General features: G+C 45.8%; 3 protein-coding genes across 4 annotated transcripts; 2 read left to right on the forward strand and 1 right to left on the reverse strand.

The window, feature by feature from the left end:
- Window positions 1-179: 179 nt before the first annotated feature.
- On the forward strand, window positions 180-9,262 carry LOC100833724. 2 transcript variants are annotated; one of them, XM_010239368.3, is made up of 9 exons: window positions 180-386; window positions 2,462-3,777; window positions 3,870-4,230; window positions 4,638-4,722; window positions 5,561-5,617; window positions 6,248-6,307; window positions 6,395-6,613; window positions 6,718-8,019; window positions 8,357-9,262. In XM_010239368.3, the coding sequence occupies exons 2-9, from the start codon at window positions 2,511-2,513 to the stop codon at window positions 8,684-8,686; spliced, it is 3,681 nt and encodes a 1,226-aa protein (XP_010237670.1). In that variant the 5' UTR covers window positions 180-386; window positions 2,462-2,510; the 3' UTR covers window positions 8,687-9,262. The 2 variants fall into 2 exon arrangements, with proteins under 2 accessions (XP_010237670.1, XP_010237671.1); XM_010239369.3 differs by lacking the exon at window positions 180-386 and adding an exon at window positions 1,675-1,941.
- On the reverse strand, window positions 9,109-11,102 carry LOC100834037 (beta-1,3-galactosyltransferase pvg3). Its single transcript, XM_010240835.2, has 2 exons — window positions 10,376-11,102; window positions 9,109-9,661 (listed from the first exon to the last, which is right to left on the reverse strand). The coding sequence occupies exons 1-2, from the start codon at window positions 11,100-11,102 to the stop codon at window positions 9,438-9,440; spliced, it is 951 nt and encodes a 316-aa protein (XP_010239137.1). The 3' UTR covers window positions 9,109-9,437.
- Window positions 11,103-15,435: 4,333 nt separating this feature from the next.
- Window positions 15,436-19,714, forward strand: LOC100834342 (lysine histidine transporter 2). Its single transcript, XM_003575941.4, is given in 7 exon segments — window positions 15,436-15,451; window positions 15,527-17,940; window positions 18,089-18,218; window positions 18,220-18,988; window positions 19,091-19,182; window positions 19,268-19,336; window positions 19,442-19,714. Coding segments are annotated over 6 exon segments (1,338 nt in total). The 5' UTR covers window positions 15,436-15,451; window positions 15,527-17,761; the 3' UTR covers window positions 19,541-19,714.
- The last annotated feature ends 574 nt before the right edge of the window (window positions 19,715-20,288 follow it).

Consider the following 20,288-nt stretch of genomic DNA (forward strand, 5'->3'; position numbering starts at 1 on the left):
CTCAGCACGGTGGGCTAGGGTTTAACGTCAAGTAGGGTATATGGGCCGTATGGGCTGCGCTCGTTCCTTCTGCCCAAGTGGACCTCACGAGGCCCGTGAGTAAACTAAACAGGCCACAAAATGAATCAAATGCCTCCTCCGTTAAAAAAGACACAGACCCGACAGCCCGGTTTGGATCGTTTCGTTCTGCTCGTCACCGCCCACGGCCGGCTCACATCGTCCTTCCCCGTCGCCGTCGTGACGTCTTCGCACAACTCCGCCTCCGCCGCTGAAGCCACAGTTCCCCCGAGGCCACAGGTGCGGAGCCCTCCGAAGAGCGGAGCTACAACCATACCCAATCTAGCACGCTTCTCGCCCCTGGGTGGAGGCCACCGGGTCTCTACTTTGTAAGCCCTAATTTCACCTCTTTGCCCTGATTATTTCCGATTGTTCTTATCAATTTGTCAGCGATTGTAGAAGGGCACTGAGAGAATTTGGAATTTTCTCCCAGAAAATTTCCAGTTCTGTTTCTCATTCACAAATCACACGAAAGTTTTTGTGAATTCGGGTGTTATTGCCCCTGCTGCTGCGCTGCCACCGGCTTGCTGCCCCTGCTGGCTGCTGCGCCGCTGCCGTCGCCTCGCCGCTCCTGCTGGCTGCTGCTGCCTTGCCGCCGCCCTCTCCTGTCTCCGCTGAGGCGACGCGGTTCAGTTTCCTTCCCCTCCTCCTCTCCTCGGCTCCCCATGCTCCATCCGGCCTCCTCCCATGTCCCCTCTCCACTTCTCCTTCTCTGTTCTCTGTTCCCCGTTCGAGGTTCTTTCTTCTCTGATAGCTTCTCTGTTCAGTCTACTTAATTACAAATCACAAGTTTATTCATATTGTTAATGTAACTGCTAGATAATGCTGAGCACTGGCACCAGTGGTAGTACAGGTAGTTCTTGAATTGGGAAGCAAATCACAAATTTATACATATTGTTGTTTTTGCAAAGTCGTGGTATCGCACTGTCCTTATCGGTGTTTTTGCAAAATCGTGGTATCGTGGTGTCCGTATTCGTATCGGTATCACTATATCTGTGCAACCTAGTTCGAGTGTGCTTCGTGATGGTCGTTGTTGTTTGTAGGTCAGACGTCCTACGTTGTATTTGTGCATTCTAGTCATCTTCCATTGTGCCTAACTCTCCAAAGTCCAAAGATATAGTTTGCTCGTAGGCAAATGAATAAGGTTTTGATATTCATCTTCATCCTTGCTAAATTGTTGATTCTATTGGCTTTTATGTACCGTAATGTAACTAAGTCTATTCATAAAAGAATTTATATTGGTCTTTACTTTCGCGTGAACATTCTTCGCGCGCTGGACCCACACAATCCATCACCCCACCCATGTCATCCCACTCTCCATCAAAGCAGGTGTGGCCACGTGAGAGCCAGTCGTGCGTTCGATCCCCACTTCTGGTCGGTGTGTTGTAACTTTCCTTATTTTGTAATGCAATATGTATTTTTCCCAAAATAGAAGATTGTTTAGTTCCTACATGTTATTTATCGCACCGGTTATATGCACTGACGGAGGCCAAACTGGGACATGACCCGCCCTGGTTTTTTGTAAAAAAAAAAAATAGTGCTACTCAAGGCCCAGCCCACCAGCAGAAGAAATAAGCCCCCTTACGCTGCCTCTGTCTGCTTCGCTTCGCCCCTCGTCGTCTCGCACGCCCGCAACCAGGGCGCGGTTGCGCTCGTGAGGACCAGGCGGCGGACTGAACCCAGCCACCGCCAGAGCCAGCCCGGCACGCCGCCGCTGCTCCGCGCCCCTGCCTGCCCTGCGCCCGTGGCCCGTGCGCTGCCTCGCCGCGACGGCCACGGCGCAGCCCCTCCCGCTCCGCCGCCACGGCTGGCCGCGCGCGCCGCTGACGCTCACCCCCGCCTCTGCGCCCGCTGCTCCTCCTCTTCCCCAATTTATCTATCCAGGTATTTTCCCCAAATCCCTAGTTTGCAATTTGTCAATTTCATTGCAAGGCACAGGTTGGTGGATTGTTTCCTTGAATATATTTTCAATTTTACAAATTGCAACAACCATGGGGAAGCACACTCAGAGAAGAATTGATGTTGTCTTGAAAAGAAAAAGAGATGATATAAGTGGAGTTGAAGAAGATCCTATGGCAGCATCTGTTGATCCTTTGCCTTTTGCTGGTCTAGCTCCTTAGGTAGCATCTTTTGGTATAGCTTCTTTTGTTTGTAGTAATATTACATATATGTAACCAATGAGAACAAAAAATTTAAGGAACGACAAATATGTTATGAAGTGGTGTGATTGAGAGCAAAATTTTGTGTTCTCTTTTAGCTTGGCCCGCCCAAGAATTTTTTCTAAGCTCCGCCGCTGGTTATATGTATTATTCTTAAGTTTCATTGTTGTGTCTCTTATCATTATTTCTTGCAAGCACATTTTATAAGGTTATTAACACATTTGTGTTCACCTAATGAATGTCAGAGAGTAGGGGATTCCACTGTTTGTCTAAGCTATACTTGCTTCATTTAATATGGAAGTCGATGATGATGTGGAGGACGATGATATGGATTTCAACCCTTTCCTTAGGGAAGAATCACCATCTGAGACCTCTTCAAGCCTCACCTCAGAGGCTGAGTGCGAGGAAACTAGCTTTGAAAATCAGCCAAGCACTGAAGTGTATCTTCACAATAGCCTTGGTAATGAAAACACAGGTGACTGTGCGCGTCCGCAAAAAAGATTGTCATCCAAAGGTGCCTGCAAAGAAAATGCTCCGGAAAGCACTTCTACACAGTTTTATTGTGAGCATGGAGAAGGTCATTCGAATGTATTGGAAAAGGAACCCTTACAGAATGAAGCTTCCTTCGCTCCAACAGTGCAGAGTTCTCATCAGCAAGCGACAGGTAGCGAGGAGGAAGATGCAATCTGCAGGCGGACACGGGCAAGATATTCTTTGGCAAATTATGCACTTGAGGAATTAGAAACCTTTCTCCAGGAATCAGATGATGAAGGTGGCCTGCAGAATGTTGATGAGGAAGAGGAATACCGCAAGTTTCTTGCAGCTGTCCTATCTGGTGAAGGTGATGACTCACAGGCTTGCCAGGGAGATGAAACCCAGGATGAAGATGAGAATGATGTAGACTTTGAGCTCGAAATTGAGGAGGCCCTAGAAAGTGATGGTGATGAAAATGCCGAGAACTGTAAAAACAGAAATGGCAGGAATGATAAAGATGGCCATAGGCCTCAGACTAGGCTGAAGAGACCGGAGTTGTCTAGATCAACCAATTGTCGTCATGAATCAACTAATTCTACCTTACGGCCAATTTTACCTTATATCTCACCTGCGCTCCTGGCTCCTGGGCATGCTTGTGCACGGCAATATCCTTCCCGGAACGTCAATCTCCCTTCATCATTGGTGTCAGTAACTGGTGCTGCTGTAATGGGTGGATTTACTGATCAGCAACTTGGCCAATTGCACATGTTGATATATGAACATGTTCAGCTCATGATCCAAATATTCTCTCTATGTGTTCTCGACCCATCTAAACAGCATGTGGCTGCTGATCTTAAAAAAATGATAATTGAGTTGGTTGGCTACCGTGATCAAGCATTGGCTAGGAGAAACACTGTCCGTCAACAATTCTGTTTTGAATGGCAGCATCTCCAGTCAGCATTTAGTCATACATCTTCTGAGAGCTTACAATGCCAATGGATTCCATTAATTAAGAGTCCTATTATGTCCATCCTTGACGTCTCACCACTTCATTTGGTCCTCAATTACTTAAGTGATGTTGCAGCTGGTAAGAGAAACCGTAAAATATGTATGTGATCAATTTTGCAGTTCTCATTTGTTTGTCATCACTTAAGCATCATTTTTTTACTCAATTGACAGCTGTTGTGAAGTATAGAAAAAGCCATTTGGATGGCACTGCTGAAAAGAACCGCTCGAGGAAAGAACCTCTTTTTCCTACACCGGTACTTAGCACTACCAAAGATGCTACCAATGTTTCTCAAGGCAGATCAAATATCGTTTCCACAGCATCACCAGCTTCACGTGGGCAGTTACAGCCCAAGAAATCATTAGCTGCTACCCTTGTTGAGAATACTAAAAAGGAGTCAGTTGCTCCTGTTCCATTTGATATTGCAAGATTAGCGCAGAGATTTTATCCACTTTTCAATTTTTCACTATTTCCTCATAAGCCACCTCCTGCAGTTATGGTCAATAGAGTGCTTTTCACTGATGCAGAGGACAGGTATGATTTTCATCTTCACCTACGTTTTTTTCTATTAATTCTAATCTACCCATGAATTTCAATCAGAATTCCTTGCCATGTGATCTTTAAAATGTAAGATTCAAGGAACAATGAGTATCGAGGTTTGTCTTGTTGAAGTTGTACTGTTTTCACTCCAGCGTTACTGGCATTGTTTTATGCCATGTGTCTGGCTTTACTAAACTGTCCTTTCATCTTCATATTGAACTAGGGCAACCTCCTTTTGGGTGGTTAATCATCTTAAGTTTGCTATGTTTTTGTTCCACTTGCTTAACCAAATGGCATATCCCTTTTCACGTGCATGATATGATTATATAACATTGAAATACAACTGTGCTATCATATACTTTTCACTGTATTTTTTATCTTAGCTTATGTTCTTCCTGCAGATTATTAGCTCTAGGGCTTCTGGAATATAATAATGACTGGGGAGCTATACAAAAGCGTTTTCTTCCTTGCAAATCAACACATCAGGTACTATTTTGTGTCGTTTATTTGTTTCAAAACTGTACTTCAAACCTCATATATCCTTTTATTTCTTTTGAGTAATCCACAATTTTCTATGATTGGTAGATGTAATAACTTAGTATTTTTCATCACTTGTTTGGTGCCCTTGGTATCTGCTTCACTCGATAGAACAGACTTCATCTGACTATATGAAAACACGAGGAGGACGGAATTCATTTCAAATAATCTGTATGAGAAAAGGTGCTGTTCTGATTTTATTAGCATGGCACATGGCAAAGAGAGTTTCACACTGCTCACCAGGTTGCTTGGAACACTGATACGTCAGTCAGGCTGCATATCCGTGTCCGATACATATCTGATACAGGATACATACCCGATACATTTATGTATCCATTGAGTATCGGGCAAATAAACAAAGATATATAAAGATGGATACTTGGTGGATACACCTGGGACATGTTTGGGATACCTCCAGGCCCAACAAGAAATCATAAGTGCTACCCCTTACTGCATCAGTGCCCAGTGAAGCAGTGGCCAGTGCGCCAGTGCCCGACCTCTAGGACTAGGAGCTAGCCATAATGGATAGGGCCTGCTTAGATGAAGAGCAAAAACACATACCCGTGAAGTTAACCGTTGTCCAAACCATGATATATGAATTACTATTTTTTTAAATACTCGTGTGTATCCATGTATCTGCTTACAACCACTGATCCTGACCTTTTGGGAAAATTCTGATTTTGCCTTGTGCTTAGTCTAGTCTCAAGTTTTCAGTTGCTCAAAATATTGATTTCTCTTTGTTGTATGCTTTATGCCCGTTCGATAACATGATTTTCTTGCGGTGCAGATATTTGTGAGACAAAAGAACCGCAGCTCATCCAAAGCTCCTGATAATCCAGTTAAGGTATGTGTATACCTTTCCATTTACTGGTACATAAGATACTTGATAAATTCTTGGAATCCTTTAGTCCATTTGGATTCAAGAATACGCTCATTGTCTTAACTGATTAAGTATTGAAACTGATATGTGAATCTTGAGCAGAGCCCTTTTTCTTATAATGACATTTGAAGTAGTGAAGTTCGTACAGCGGTATTGGCAGTGTTTTGAATGCCAATATTTTAATATTTTCTTTTATTTAAATTGTATGCATCATATCATTTCCATTTTGCTTACTTGACGACATTAAAGTAAGACTGATAAAAATTCCCAGAAAAACTGTATAAGCCAATTTCTGTAATATGGATCATACCACATTTGGTTATGTAATCAGAACCAATCTGCGGAAATGGTTTTCGCCAACTCTATTTTACTGGGAGCTTCAAAGAGCTCTCCTGCGTGTTCTAAAAGAGTACGTGAGCATGGTTCCTTGCACCAAAAAACCAATACTGTTTTGGGGCTGGGATGACCGGACCCTCGTTCTGTAATGGCTGTTATGGTGATCTCCTATAGGAAGTAGATGTTGATCTCTTTGACTGTTGTCTTTCCAAAAGAATTAGCATACTACTAAGCATATTCTTGTTTGTAATAATGCAGGATGTGCGCCGTATGAAGAATTCTCCCCTGAGTGTTGAGGAAGTGCAGCGTATCGAAGAGGTGGTTATATTTGTGTCTGCGACTATCTTTTTTCCCTGTTGAATTAGTACTTGCTTACTTTTTACTTCTTTCCTACTGTTGCTGCAGGGACTCAAGATATTCAAAAATGATTGGACATCTGTTTGGATGTTTCTTCTGCCACATAGAGATCCTGCACTGCTCCAGCGTCAGTGGAGAGTTGCCACTGGAGTCCAGCGATCTTACAGTAAAAGTGAAACCTTAAAAGAAAAGCGGAGATCATATGAAGCGAAGAGGAGAAAATTAAGAGCTTCAGTGCCTGATTCACAAGAAGTTTGTGGGCAGGAGGTTAGTGTGTTTCTGAAATCACAAGATATCATAAGCTATTTTAAAATCTATGTCCGTGTACACTGATGTCATTAAGCACAATTTATAATGCTTTTGGGTCGCAGGCTGATAATGATGCTTCTGAGGGTGTTGAAAATGATGATGATTCATATGTCAATGAAGCATTTTTAGCAGATACAGATAATAGGAGCATGAGCATGATGAGGCAGACGGGCAATAGCCTTGATGACGAATGTGGTGCCGCACATGGCTGCTTTGAACAGGATAACAGAAATGGTAGAAAACATGGTGTGAGCGCCTCATATATACCTTTTAGCTCTTGCGCTTCTGATGGCCCTTCTTCATCTAAGAGGGTATCAGGCGGCACTTTGGATGAATTGCAAGGTTCATTGCGTAAAGAGAAAGGTGGCCATGTGGTCAAGTTGGCCCCAGATTTGCCTCCCGTAAACCTCCCACCTTCCGTCCGCGTGATATCTCAGAAGGAATTTCATCAGAGTGCAGCTCATTTTAATGGCACCTCAGATAACACAGCTAAGGATCTGTTTCCTGTGCCGCCTCCAACCTTTACAGAAAGTGTTTATAGACAGCTAAATCTTTTCCCTGATCATAGTACTAGTGATAGGTTACAGCAACATGTAGTTAACAACAGAAATACGGTGGACGATGGTGCTGAGCAAGATTTTCCGATGCATCCTTTGCTTTTTCAGTTTCCTCAAGAAGTGAATTTGTCATATAGTCATCCAGTTCAAAATCTTATTAGTAATTCAAGAAATTATGATCTTTTCCCTTTTGAGAAAGTTCAAGTTGAGAAAAGTAATAGGCAGACTACAGATGACATGGAAGAAGGAGCTCCTAGCAATGCTAATACTATAGATTTCCATCCTCTACTGCAAAGAACTGAAGCTGAGATGCATGAGGAAGTACCAGAAGAGGATGGCCATCAGTTTGCTAATCAGTCTGACTGTCGAATGCGGAAACCTCCAGTGGATGACCAGTCAACAGCTAGGCAAGCATCCACAAGCCCTTGCGAGGGGGAGCACCGTATTGATTTGCAAGCATCCATAAGCCCTTGTGGGAGGGAGAACAATATTGACTTGGACATTCATTTATGTTCCTCGACGGACTTCATGAGTGCAAAGGACTTTAGAAGTACTAAATCCAGCATTCAGCCAGAAGGATCTATGAAGGACAGAGCTAGTATTTCAATTATAGAGCCTGGAAATGTTTGTTCTTATCATGACACTGAAGGGCCCAGCGAAGAAGCAATTCAAGGCATTGTAATGGAACAAGAAGAGTTAAGTGATTCCGAGGAAGATAGCCAGCATGTTGAGTTCGAATGTGAGGAAATGGATGATTCTGAAGAGGAGCAAGCTCAGGGCACAGAACCCTGTTTGACTCAAAATAAGGTAATGCTTGGCCCATGTCTGGTAGCATGATCAATTTATAGTGTTCATGAATCTAGTGTGGCACAGCACTATTGTGATTTTTTATTTTTTCTCTTCTACTATGGAATGTTGAGTATGTTTATTGCACTAGTCTGCGTATGTTTCAGGATGTTTTTATGATTGTTATTGCATTTCTTTGACTGATGCTCACAGGTTGTAATACTATAGTCATCAATCGATCATTGATTGGTGATGCAATTAAAATATCTTTCCTTATGATCTCTGTGTGTTCCGTTCCTTATCGTCTGTGTGTTCTTTTTTCTTCTTCAAGTTTGCTGATACCTATTTCATTGTGCAGGGAACTTCAACATCAGTTGTTTGTTCAGAGTTCCAAGAAAGTAATGACCAGTGTCAGATCCAACAAGGATTAGTACATGTAGTTAAACAGGGTGTGACTTCACCGGAGAAATTGCATGGATCTTCTAGTGCCAGGTCTGCCAAAGCAAAGTTGAAGCCAGAGCATGCAAAGCGCACAAGATCTAGAAAGCACCAACAGGTATCCACTTCTCGAACAAGTGAACCTAGCTTGGCAAAAACCAGAAGACCTAAAGCGCAGAAGGAAGAGGCGGGTGCTGAATACAAGTCCAGTGATTCAAGAAGGTCTAGAAAGAGCCCTGCCCCGAGTTAAAGGTCTTTCTAGCCTTTTGTTTCTTTGCACTGGATATATGTTCTGCTCGCCTTGCTGCAGTCGCCACATGACAATGGCTGGATGGCTCTCTGCAAGTCTGTTTTTACTTGCTCTGATGTGCTGATTACTCTCCAGTGATGCAGCCCGTTTTTGAGATACACCTGTCAACTATTTTGTTGGCGCATATACCTTCTCAGATGATTGAACAGCGCAGCAAGAAGCAGAGGCTAGACCTGTGTATGTCAACTGTAGTACGTGACATATTGCACATAAAATCAACTAGCTTTCATTGGCAGGGGGAAGCATCCGATCCCTCGAGTAAAGACCCGGACAGCTAGGGTTGGATGGTGAGGACTATTTTTTTATTGAATTCGCGAGTAGATATCCTGTTCTTGACTTTGAAGGTCGGGTCCATCATTGTGTACATGTAAAATATGGGCCAATGCTGTATCCTGTAAGTTGATTAATGCGTGGTGGCTGTTCATTGCAGAAAAATCCTGCTTACCTGTAAATTCTACAAATGCCTCTTGGCAACTGCAGCCCGATGCAACACAAAGTGCATGCACTTATTGGTTATTCGATGTCTTATCATGAATCTTGTGGACATCAAACTGTTCACTGCGATATTTTATGTGAAACTACCGCATCCAATACATGCTGCCTTCAGAACGGCAGGTTCAGTTTACAACCCTCCGAATTTACAAACCTTTCACCTAAGGATCTGTACACGTGAAGTCCACTCCCTAGAATGCTAGATGTTGAGCTTGCTGGAAGGCTCCAACCGGGTGGCGTTGAAGTGCTCCAATGTGTGTGCCCACTTGAGGTCCTCCTTCAGCTGGTGCAGGCCAACGGTGTTCTCCAAGAAATCCTCGGCTTCAGCGCTCTTGTAGTCATACATCCTGGGGTAAATGTTCACTCTGTTCTTGGCCTTGTTGCCCATGTTTAGCCAATTCCCCGTGGTCACATCTTCCACACCTGATGCAAACACAGGAAAAATATCCATTAATTTTGACGAAATAATAAACAACAACATACTACTGCCCTTCACAAATTTTTTTAAAAAAAACAGAAGTATTGACGAAATCGTTGGTCAGAGAGATAATGCTTGCATTTCTACACGGTCGGAGCGGTGTATTTCCTACCTACTACTGCCTCCGTTCCTAAATATAACAAGTCCTATCTTTGTCCTAATTCAAATTTCTTCAACTTTGATCAAGTTAATAGAAAAATGTACTAATATTTGAAATATCATTTAACTATGGAATATGAAAATAAATCACAATGGATTTAATAAAAGTAATTTACAGTTGTAAATGTTCATATGTTTTTCTAAAAGTTTGGTCAAAATTTAAAAGGTTGACTTACGACAAAGATTAAATTAGGAACAGATGGGACAAGTAGATTTTAAAAATTGTTACGATACTAGACGTCATCAGTGACTTTAGTCCCACCTCGCCAGTGGAAGGGGGCTACGGGTCTTACATGAAGGATTGGAGATGGAGAGTGCACAAAACGTCTAAACACAACACTGACAACTTATACAAGGGAAAGTAATCATCCTTCCATTAGACTGGTCTTTTGGGATGAAGAAGGCTCTTCGACCGAATGTGCAAAACACATAAACACGATAGTGTGTGGAGCTAGGACTAGGACGCCGACAAAGAATGACAAGAAGCCTGCAGGCAATACCTTTGGCCTCCCGCTTGACCATATCGGAGGCGGCGATCCATTGGACGAGGTCCCAGGAGAGCACGTATCCCATGCCGAGCATGAACCGCGGGCGCTCCCGGTGCATGAACGGCAGCCCCACGCCGTAGTACATGTCCTCCCGCGGCGCGTCCCGCAGCGTCTCCACCAGCGCCTCCAGCCTCAAGTACGTGTCGTCGTCCACCTTCATCACATAGTCGTACGGCCGCTCCCGCTCGCCGAGCATCGCCGGCAGGGCGGCAAAGTAGGAGTAGGTCTTCCCGTCCTCGGCGTTCTCGGCGCAGTCCAGCAGCAGCATGTCCCCGTGCGCCCGGGCCTCCAGGGCCACGAACGCCCCGTGCTCGGGCGGCATCGGGCGCGCGCAGAGCACGAACCGGACGTCCACACGCGCCGCGCTGGGCCCCGGAGTCTGCTGGAGCGCGTACGCCATGCGGATCAGGTGCTGCCGCGCGTGCTTCCTGGCCACCGTGTGCACGCCCACGAGGATCCGGAGCTGCTCCGGGTCTTGGTCGTCCGTCGTTGCCGCTGCTGGCGCGACGGCGTCGTTGGTTGTTGCGGTGAAGCAACCGCGGACGCCTGCCGCGGCGGGGTTCAGCGGGTTTTGGAGGTAGGCGGGGAAGCTGACGCAGAGGAGGGCGAAGGAGAGGAGGAGGATTAGGGAGATGAGGGAATAGGATGGCCTCGTCGTAAGGTAGGAGTAGGATGCCATTGTTCTTGCCATATGCATATCTGTGTTGTCTCGGCGTGATCGAGCTAGCTTGTGGGGTGTGCGTAGATATATGGTCAGGTCAGAGGGTGTGTGCAATGGGGGTGGTGCCGCTCCTGTCATTTGCCACGGGACTAGGAAATGTTGTTGGTAAAGGAATCTCCATAGTACGCAATACTCTAGCACGCGTCTGAAGTTCAGAAAGATGCTCATCTGATACCAAGAACATGGAATTGATGAGAGGAGCAAAGAAATCCCACAAGGAGTATAAAAAATTCCCACGTGCCCATAATTCTACTCCTAAATAAGTACACTACCCTTCAAGGTCACACTTGGATCGACTGTCAATTTTTATCAAAAATAAATTTTCCCAAATTAAAATAAGAACAACACACATTATGTGAAAGTATTGTACATGTTGTTAGGAGTATATTGATGACCAACTTTCAAAATATTTGACTAGATTCTAAAACGATATGGAATCAATACATATGAATGGATTGATTTCATACGAACTAAACCGAAATCGTCGGATTTTGAACCGGAACGACGCACATGTATCATCGGAAGACTCGGAACAACCGACTGATTTGACCGTTCGTTAAAAGTCGTCTCTTCTTTCCCGGTAATTTTGTATGCCAGCTTGAGCAGTGGCCATTCGGAAATTCTGAAATACTACTAGTTGACTACTACATCCGTTTAATAATTATTGTCGAAATATTACATGTATTTAGATGTCTTTTAAGAATAGATAAATTTATTTTTGGACAAATTTAAGACAAGAATTATGAAACGGAGGGAGTAGATTATAAAACGAGATACGGAAGTACTCATGCAAAAATGAAGTCGTCGGATTTAGAACTGGAGCGCGCGCGCATGTACCAGTACCTTTAGAAATGGAGCGCGCGCGCATGTACCAATACCTTTAGAAATGGAGCGCGCGCGCATGTACCAGTACCATGGCTTGTTAATTAAACTTAAAAGTCGTCTTCTCTCCCGGTACTTTTGTATGTCAGTGCTTCAACAGTGGCGACTCGGTTAATTAACACATCGGAACAAACGGGCGGGCAGTCACAGTTGCTTGGTCGCTTAGCATTTCTTCTGGACTCGAATTAATCATCTGATTGTTAATTTCTCCCAAGCACCCGTGGACGCTAACAGCTCAGCCGGTGATCTAAATTAATCTCGATCGAGTCTAAACCCTCAGCTCAAGCGACGGCCGACGGGGAATCAAATTGAGAAGGTCGCTGATCTCGCCCGGCACCGCATGTTTGTCTAGCTTGACGGACAACGAGAGCTGAGGGGAGCAATCACCCGACGACGGGATGATTACATCCGTCAAAGAAAATGCTCCTGTTATTCACATCTGTTAAAAAATGATATTTAATTGAATAAACATAATTAAAAAATGAAGAAAAAGTGAAATCTAGTAGTGCAATGGAAAAAAAATGCCATATCCTTCTTGTGTAAAGATCATGTGTTAGTTAAGAGAACCTATTTGTAATGTCTTTTTTGGCAAGATCTATCCGTCTCCGGTAATGGAGGGGCAAGAACCGTGGCCCGTCTTTGATGCGTTCAGTGCTTGTTTCCGTCGCCAGGTCTAAAGACCTATTTGTAAATTGTAATTTTATTACATTAGAATTTTTTGTACTACCGTTGATGATTACAAATTCAGGATGCCGTTGGGACACCATTCCCCAATACCCAGTGGATAACCATACAATTGGGCTGGGTATGGGCAAATTTTATTTCCCCCAAACGGAATGGACCGGGTGTGGGGAATTACCCACTGAGCATCAGACGGAAACGGGTAAACCCAATTCCCCACGGAAGCTCTTCGATCCCATGTTCTCGATCCCGTTCTCCCAGCGCCGCCTAGGCTTCTTTCTTGCTCTCGTCGTTGAGCGCCTGAGCCGCCGCCGTTTGGCTCTCGTCGCTCAGCGCCTGAGCCGCCGCCGCGCTCGGCCGCAACAAGGCCACCTCCACACACTCTTCCCGCCCCGAAGAACGCCCGTGCTGTCCGCCGCGAGCATCGACCTCCTCTTGTTCCTGAAGCTCGACCTCCGCTCCGTTCCGCCACAGCCTCGCTCTCGTCGGCATCAACCTCGGCATCAGCGTCGCCTTCGTCGTCCGCGCCGGCATCATCCAGGGCGCCGACGAGGCCGGCTGCCAAGCTTGCTCACCACTCCCATCGGGGAGACGGCGCTGGTGGTGGCGGCGTTCAACGACGGGGTCGCCTGGGTGTTGCTGGCACCGTCCCTCCTGGATTGCGGTGCATTATTGTGATTGGAATTTTTTTTCTTGGATGGATTTCGATCATTTTCTTCCTCTTTGTCGATTTTATCCATGGGAGCCGCCAGCTTGTTTGGAAGTTTGTTTTTGATGTTTGCCCAATATTGTCGAGATGCCCATTGGGTATGGATAAAATGGGTAATGGGTATTATGGGGAGGGTAAATACGGGGAAATTTTTCTTTGGGTACGGGGAGGCCAACATGCGGGTTAGCCCATACCCTCCCCAACGGCATCCTGATTACAAATAGATCAATGATTCTCTTTGAAAAAAAAAGTAACAGAAGGCAAGACTTTTTCCACTTCTCTCTCTTCCGCATCATAAATCATTATATGTGGCGCTGTTAAAAGAAGGCTGATCTCACCCCATTATTCACGTCCTTATAATCGCCGCAGCCACCTATGTCGTTGGGTACTCTACCTCATGTCCTTGATGATCTCTGAAACCGAAGCTCTGGTTGGATGATCCTCTAAATTTCATTGCCTTTATTGTTCAATGAAAAAATATTGATGTTTTTGTTAGCTTTGTGAAAAAAATGTTGCAATGATGTTCCACATGAATAACAAGATGTTGAATGCAGAGGTTTCATGTTGTGATGACCGGATGGAAGGCTCGGGAGACAACTGATTTTACTCTATCCGGTACACGACCAATGCCTAGTGCTTCTCTCTTTTGTTAATATAAATGTTGTGTTGTCCAGGTATTTGAACTCGAGACCTCTTAGTTTTCATACCATATTGAACTATATGCACTAAACCAATTCACTAAAATTTAAGTTGAGTGAAAGGACCATACATTATTAGGGCATCTACAGAGATTGAATCAATATATCACCTAACATCGGTGGTACAGCAATTCATATAGGTAGTGTCTTTAGGCTAACTACACACGACTTGTTACCTGTTAATTAGCATTAAATTTGATGATGTACAATAGTAACAATGTCAAATATATATTAACTCTTGGCTGTAAGAGTTCGACTCTTCGTGAAATGTCAGTTCCTTTCTCCCTCCTCCGCAGCAACCATTTTCATATACGGAAATGCTTCACATACGATTCTCTTATATCCAACTTTTCCGGAATGATTTGATCGGCTGCCGCGGCACATCAAACCATTGCAATTGATGGCTGCTCTGAAAGTGTTGCACTAAAATCGTACCAAACATGTCGGAAGTGTTGCACCACTCTCTCAAATATAAGAGTTCACTAAGAGCCAATCTTTGCGAAACAGATCTTTATGCTCCAACATTTGTTCATGTTTGTTCCAATTAATTTCTTGGACCCAATCTACCTTGTTTAATAATTAATCAATAAAGTGAGATCTTTTTTGGAAAAGAAAAAAACAGGTTTCCAGACAAATTGAGACAAACCTAAATTCCATCATCATCGGTTGGATTTTAGCCATATCACGAGGAAATCCAGAGCCATGGTCATTGTTAAAAAAAACAGATATAGGGCCACGGTCTCGATCCAACCGATGGCCGAACTACAGGGATGGGCCAGGCCGCCAGGGAGTAGTAGCTAGGGTTTGGGGTTTTGGGACCGGTATCTCGCCGGTCCACGAGACGGGGTCCACAAGTCGGCTCCAGATTCTCGTAGGGCCGCGCAGGAACGATTCTTTGTTGGGGTGGGCTAGGGAGTGCGCGCGCACTCCCTGGTCTTAGCCGGTGCGTACTTTTCTTCCCTTAATTAGCAATGTACATATTGCCGGTTCTACGCGGTGCGCGCGCACGCGATCTCGCTGGCTTTGGTTTTCCTTTTGTCGTTACTTACAGAAGTACACATACTACTCGTGTCCTGTTTTACCTCCTCTGCTGTCCCACCGGCGTGGCGGCGTTTATCATCAGCGGGAGAGTAAAGTCTATTTTAAATCCTGAATTTGTGAAAGGTGTCTAAGTTGAACCCTGATCTTTGAATCCCTGAAATTAGCATCCTGCATCCTGACTTTGTTATTCCGGTCAATCCTAACCTTATAGTCGTTTGGCACACCGGGAAAAGGTTGATCCCGACCGGGACTAGATGTTCTCCATTGCTACTCTGAATGACACCCTGGACCCACGTGTAAGATTCATCTCTATCCTTTTTCCATCCTAATCTTTGCCATTATCTCTCTCCTGAAGTGAGAACGCCCACCAGGTAGTCTTCGCCAAGGTCTACCACGCGCACTCCCACGCCGGCGGCAAGGCCGTGGCCGTCAAGCTGCTCGATCTACCCGAGCTGGCCGCCACCGGCCTGGACGCACCCATGCTCGGCGAGGTCACCGCCAACGGCATGGACGCAGGGGGAGAGGGAGCGAACTGATGCTTCTTCGCGTGCTGTTGCTTGAGAGCATCAGTGGAGTGCCAAGCGATGCATACAAGGTGTTTGGTGTAATGCCAAGTCCAAGTGCACATACGGAAGATTGCTAATCAGGCTTTGTCTCTCCTCCTTGTTTTGTTTATTGAGATCCTCTTGTCTACTTCTGCTAAGTGCTAACCCGGCTAAGATGAACTTCCCTTGTGTAGTTCCGGTGAGATCAAAATTTCTGAAATTATTGTCTTCCACCGAGCAGGGAGAAAAGAGGAAGAAACAGACTTGAGAAAGAGAGAGTGTGTGTTCGGGAATGGAGGTTAGAGATGAATCTTACACGTGGGTCAGGATTTCATCGAGGGTACTAGGGACAACAGCAAATCCTGGTCGGGATTGGCCTTTTCCTAACGTGCCAAACAACGGGAAATGACTATAGGGTTATGATTGACCGGGATTAACAAAGTCGGGTGCTAATTTCAGGATTTAAAGATCAGGGTTCAACTTATACACCCTTTCCAAACTTATGGTTTAAAATAGACTTTACTCTCAGCGATGATATTTACTTCAATCGAAAAGACACATACACGTCCAGAAGTTACTATATCCAGCAGCAGAATCTAAAAGTAACTCTGAAAATTAAAATTACATCCAGCAGCAGCAGAAAGTAACTCTGGAAAATAAAACTACATCCAGCACCAGAATCTAAAAGTAACTCTGAAAATTAAAACTACATAGCAGCAGAAAGTAACTCTGGAAAATAAAACTACATCCAGCACCAGAATCTAAGTAACTCGCATATGTTGAAGCTACATCCAGCGAAATCTAAAAGTAACTCTTTACCTATAATTTACATCCAAAAAATAATGATTCAGAGTAAGAATATCGCCTTGAATCTTGTCTCCAAAGTGCAGCAGCTACACTTTAAACTGACGCACTGAAAACCCGTAAAGGAAAGATCCAAAATGCAAATTGCCAAATGACATTGTCCAACTAGAGATCCAGGGAAGAAATAACTAAAAATTATGTCCTTCATCTTGCAGCTACCGAGATGATGTCAGGCATCGGATTCAAGACAAGGAACATACGAGAACTCTTCGTGGAGTAGCTTACAGCAACGTCGGTGAAAAGCACGTGTCCTGGAGCTTAGAAGCAAGACAAAAACCATCGATCAAGAAATCTCCAAACCTCATATTCGTCACCATGACCTGAAAACCAGATCCTGGGCCAGCCAACCCTTCTTTCTTCCATGAGTCGCCGGTGCAGAAGATTGACGAGGGCGGCACAACGCACAGATGCAGTGGACCGTCGGGTGTTGGGAGACGAAGCCCTCAAAGACCCACCACGCACCTGCAGCAACCTCTCTACAGCCACCACCTTCGAGATCCGGAGCCAAGGAGCCAGCGTTGGTCTCTGGGAATTAGGTGGACTGCTTTGCCAGGCGCCTCCAAAGCCGGTGCAAGCCAAGATCCGCTGGCGAAACCACCGGATCTGGGGGAGGTGAGTCTTAGCCGCCAGCATGAACGTGTAGAAAAAGGAATCAGAGAAGAGGGAGACACTTAGATGAATTTATTAGATGAGAAAAAGGGGAGCCAACAGAAGGAGACCGTCGTGCTGTTCGCTGGCAACTCCCACCGGCGACGGTGAAGAGAGACAGGGCGGCGAGGCTGCCCCGGCACTCCGCCGGCGGAGGAGAGGGGAAGAGGAGGCCAACCGGCCCTACCAAGGCAGACCAGGAGGAACGGCAGAACGAAGCGGTGGGAGAGGTGCGTAGACTGGGCCGAGTGAGGGGAGGGAGAAGGAGAAACGCACGATGGAATCGGACGAGGGAGACGCGTGCGCATCGCGCAAGACCAGGAAGTGCTCGCGCGCAATTCCTTTGTTCCCGAACGGAATCCCCAGATACGGAAGTTCGGTTGTTACGCCCGGAACGGAATCCCATATATATATCTATCTATCTGCCCCGCGCTTCTGGTGGCCGGCCTCGCATCGCAGCAGTATCTCCTCCCTCCTCCGGCTCTTCCGCGTGAGATCGATCGAGTTATTAGATCCCATCGGATTGAGGCTAGCTCGATTGACTACACAATGACGCCGTCTGCCATGAACATGACCAAGGAGCAGAAGGAGCAGCAGGACATCGACGACTGGCTCCCCATCACCTCTTCCAGGAAGGCCAAGTGGTGGTACTCCGCCTTCCACAATGTCACCGCCTTGGTCGGCGCCGGCGTCCTCAGCCTCCCCTACGCCATGTCCGAGCTCGGCTGGTACGTCAAAAACCCTTCTTAATTCCCCTTCCTGCTTCTCCCCAATTCGATGTTCAGATTAGATCTTGTACTACTAACAAAAAAACGAATTAAGATCAAAGCAACTCGATCCCTGCCTTAAAAAACCGATCTTTTGATTATGATGCAGGGGGCCAGGGGTGGCGGCGATGATCCTGTCATGGGTGATAACCCTGTACACGCTATGGCAGATGGTGGAGATGCACGAGTGCGTCCCCGGGAAGCGTTTCGACCGGTACCACGAGCTGGGGCAGCACGCCTTTCGGGCAGAAGCTGGGCCTGTGGATCGTCGTCCCGCAGCAGCTCATCGTGGAAGTCGGCGTCTGCATCGTGTACATGGTGACGGGCGGCAAGTCGCTGAAGAAGTTCCACGACGTGGTGGCGCCGGCGGACGCCGCCCCGATCCGGACCAGCTACTTCATCGTCATCTTCGGGTCCGCCCACCTGCTGCTCTCCCAGCTGCCCAACTTTAACTCCATCACCGTCGTCTCCCTCGCCGCCGCCGTCATGTCGCTCTCCTACTCCACCATCGCCTGGGTCGCCTCCCTCGAGCACCGCCGCCACGGTGGCAGCAGCCACGTCGTCGATTACAGCATGACAGCGTCCACGTCGGCCGGGAGGACGTTCAACTTCCTCAGCGCGCTGGGTGACGTGGCATTCGCCTACGCGGGCCATAACGTGGTGTTGGAGATCCAGGCCACGATACCGTCGACTCCCGGCAAGCCGTCGAAGAAGCCCATGTGGCTCGGCGTCATGGTGGCCTACCTTGTCGTCGCCGTCTGTTATCTCCCCGTGGCGTTTGTGGGGTACTACGTGTTTGGGAACGCCGTGGATGATAATATCCTCATCACGCTGGAGAAGCCACGCTGGCTCATCGCCGCCGCCAACATGTTCGTCGTCGTCCACGTCATCGGCAGCTACCAGATCTACGCCATGCCCGTCTTCGACATGCTTGAGACGTTCCTCGTCAAGAAGCTCCGGTTCCACCCTGGCTGGCCTCTCCGTCTCATCGCTCGCTCCCTCTACGTTGGTCAGTATAGTACATATGCCTTCGTTACAATTAATTATCTGCTAAAAGAGAATCAGTACCTGATTAACGTTTTTATCCTTTGATGGTGATTCGTATGCACAGTGTTCACCATGATTGTTGGCATCGCCATCCCCTTCTTCGGTGGATTGCTAGGGTTCTTCGGTGGCTTTGCCTTTGCCCCAACGACCTACTTCGTAAGAGTCTTCAATGCCTCCTCTGTTTTTTATAAGTTAGTGTGCCGGGTTGTTTTACTTAACTGAATTGAAACTGTTTCTGCAGCTGCCCTGCATCATGTGGCTGATCATCATGAAGCCCAAGAAGTTCGGCTTCTCATGGTGCACCAACTGGGTAAGTCACGAACATTCTTCCCATAATCCGCCTCTTGATTTCAATAATTACCATTCAAGATTTGTATGTTCGGACTGGCTGATGTTTTCTTGGTTTGGCCGGCAGATCTGCATAATAATCGGCGTGCTCCTGTCGTTGTTGGCGCCCATCGGAGGACTCCGGTCTATCATCATCAATGCCAAAACCTACAAGTTCTTCTCATGATCGATAGATCTGATGGAAGCCTGCAGGAACAAGCCTATATAGCTAGTAGAGTATGATTAGATGCAGAGTTTATTTACTTCCAAAGTGATGAACATTATGAGTTTGTGTGGTTGTTGGACTATACACAAGTGTAACGGAGGCGTTATGTAGCCTTCAACATTTGTGAAATGTCAGTTGGATATATCTTTGAATCAATCTTGCTCAAATTAACTTAGCTAGATTTGTACGCCGCTGGATACAGCGTATGGGCATCAGCTTCCTGACACCCATAGGCTCAAATAAATCCACTAGTCCACACGAAAGCTGAACTAGCAACCCAAAGTGATTTTGGGTTGCTACTTATAAAAGCATTCCATTGATTATCACTCAGTTTCACTATTTCAACAAATAAACCGACCGAACTTGTGGTTGCTACTTATAAAAGCATTCGATTGATTATCACTCAGTTTCACTATTTCAACAAATATGGTGCGTTAGGATACACCATCAACAAATAATTCACAATTTCACTACTAACAAATATATATATATATATATAGGATTTTGACTTGATCAAATTTAGTCAAACTTGAAGAAATTTGATTTAGAACAAAAGAGAACATCTAGTATATACAAGATGTTCCCTTTTGTTTCTATATATATAGAAACGGAGCCAGTAGCATGTTTCTTCTTGGTTTGAATCTCCCCCTTCTTGCATTGTACCTCTCTTAATCGAAGATGCAACTATCGTTTCTAATCAATAAAGAGG

Source organism: Brachypodium distachyon, chromosome 4 (genome assembly GCF_000005505.3).
Source record: "Brachypodium distachyon strain Bd21 chromosome 4, Brachypodium_distachyon_v3.0, whole genome shotgun sequence".
Classification (NCBI taxonomy): Eukaryota; Viridiplantae; Streptophyta; class Magnoliopsida; order Poales; family Poaceae; genus Brachypodium; species Brachypodium distachyon.

What these genes read in the sequence shown, in the direction of transcription:
- LOC100833724 (XM_010239368.3), top strand. Translation starts at nt 2,511, where the DNA reads ATGGAAGTCGATGATGATGTGGAGGACGATGATATGGATTTCAACCCT. An exon ending in CTTAAGTGATGTTGCAGCTG is followed by an intron (nt 3,778 to 3,869) that starts GTAAGAGAAACC and finishes CTCAATTGACAG; the next exon opens with CTGTTGTGAAGTATAGAAAA. An exon ending in CTCCTGATAATCCAGTTAAG is followed by an intron (nt 5,618 to 6,247) that starts GTATGTGTATAC and finishes GTAATAATGCAG; the next exon opens with GATGTGCGCCGTATGAAGAA.
- LOC100834037 (XM_010240835.2), bottom strand. Translation starts at nt 11,102, where the DNA reads ATGGCATCCTACTCCTACCTTACGACGAGGCCATCCTATTCCCTCATC. An exon ending in GGTCAAGCGGGAGGCCAAAG is followed by an intron (nt 9,662 to 10,375) that starts GTATTGCCTGCA and finishes TGTTTGCATCAG; the next exon opens with GTGTGGAAGATGTGACCACG.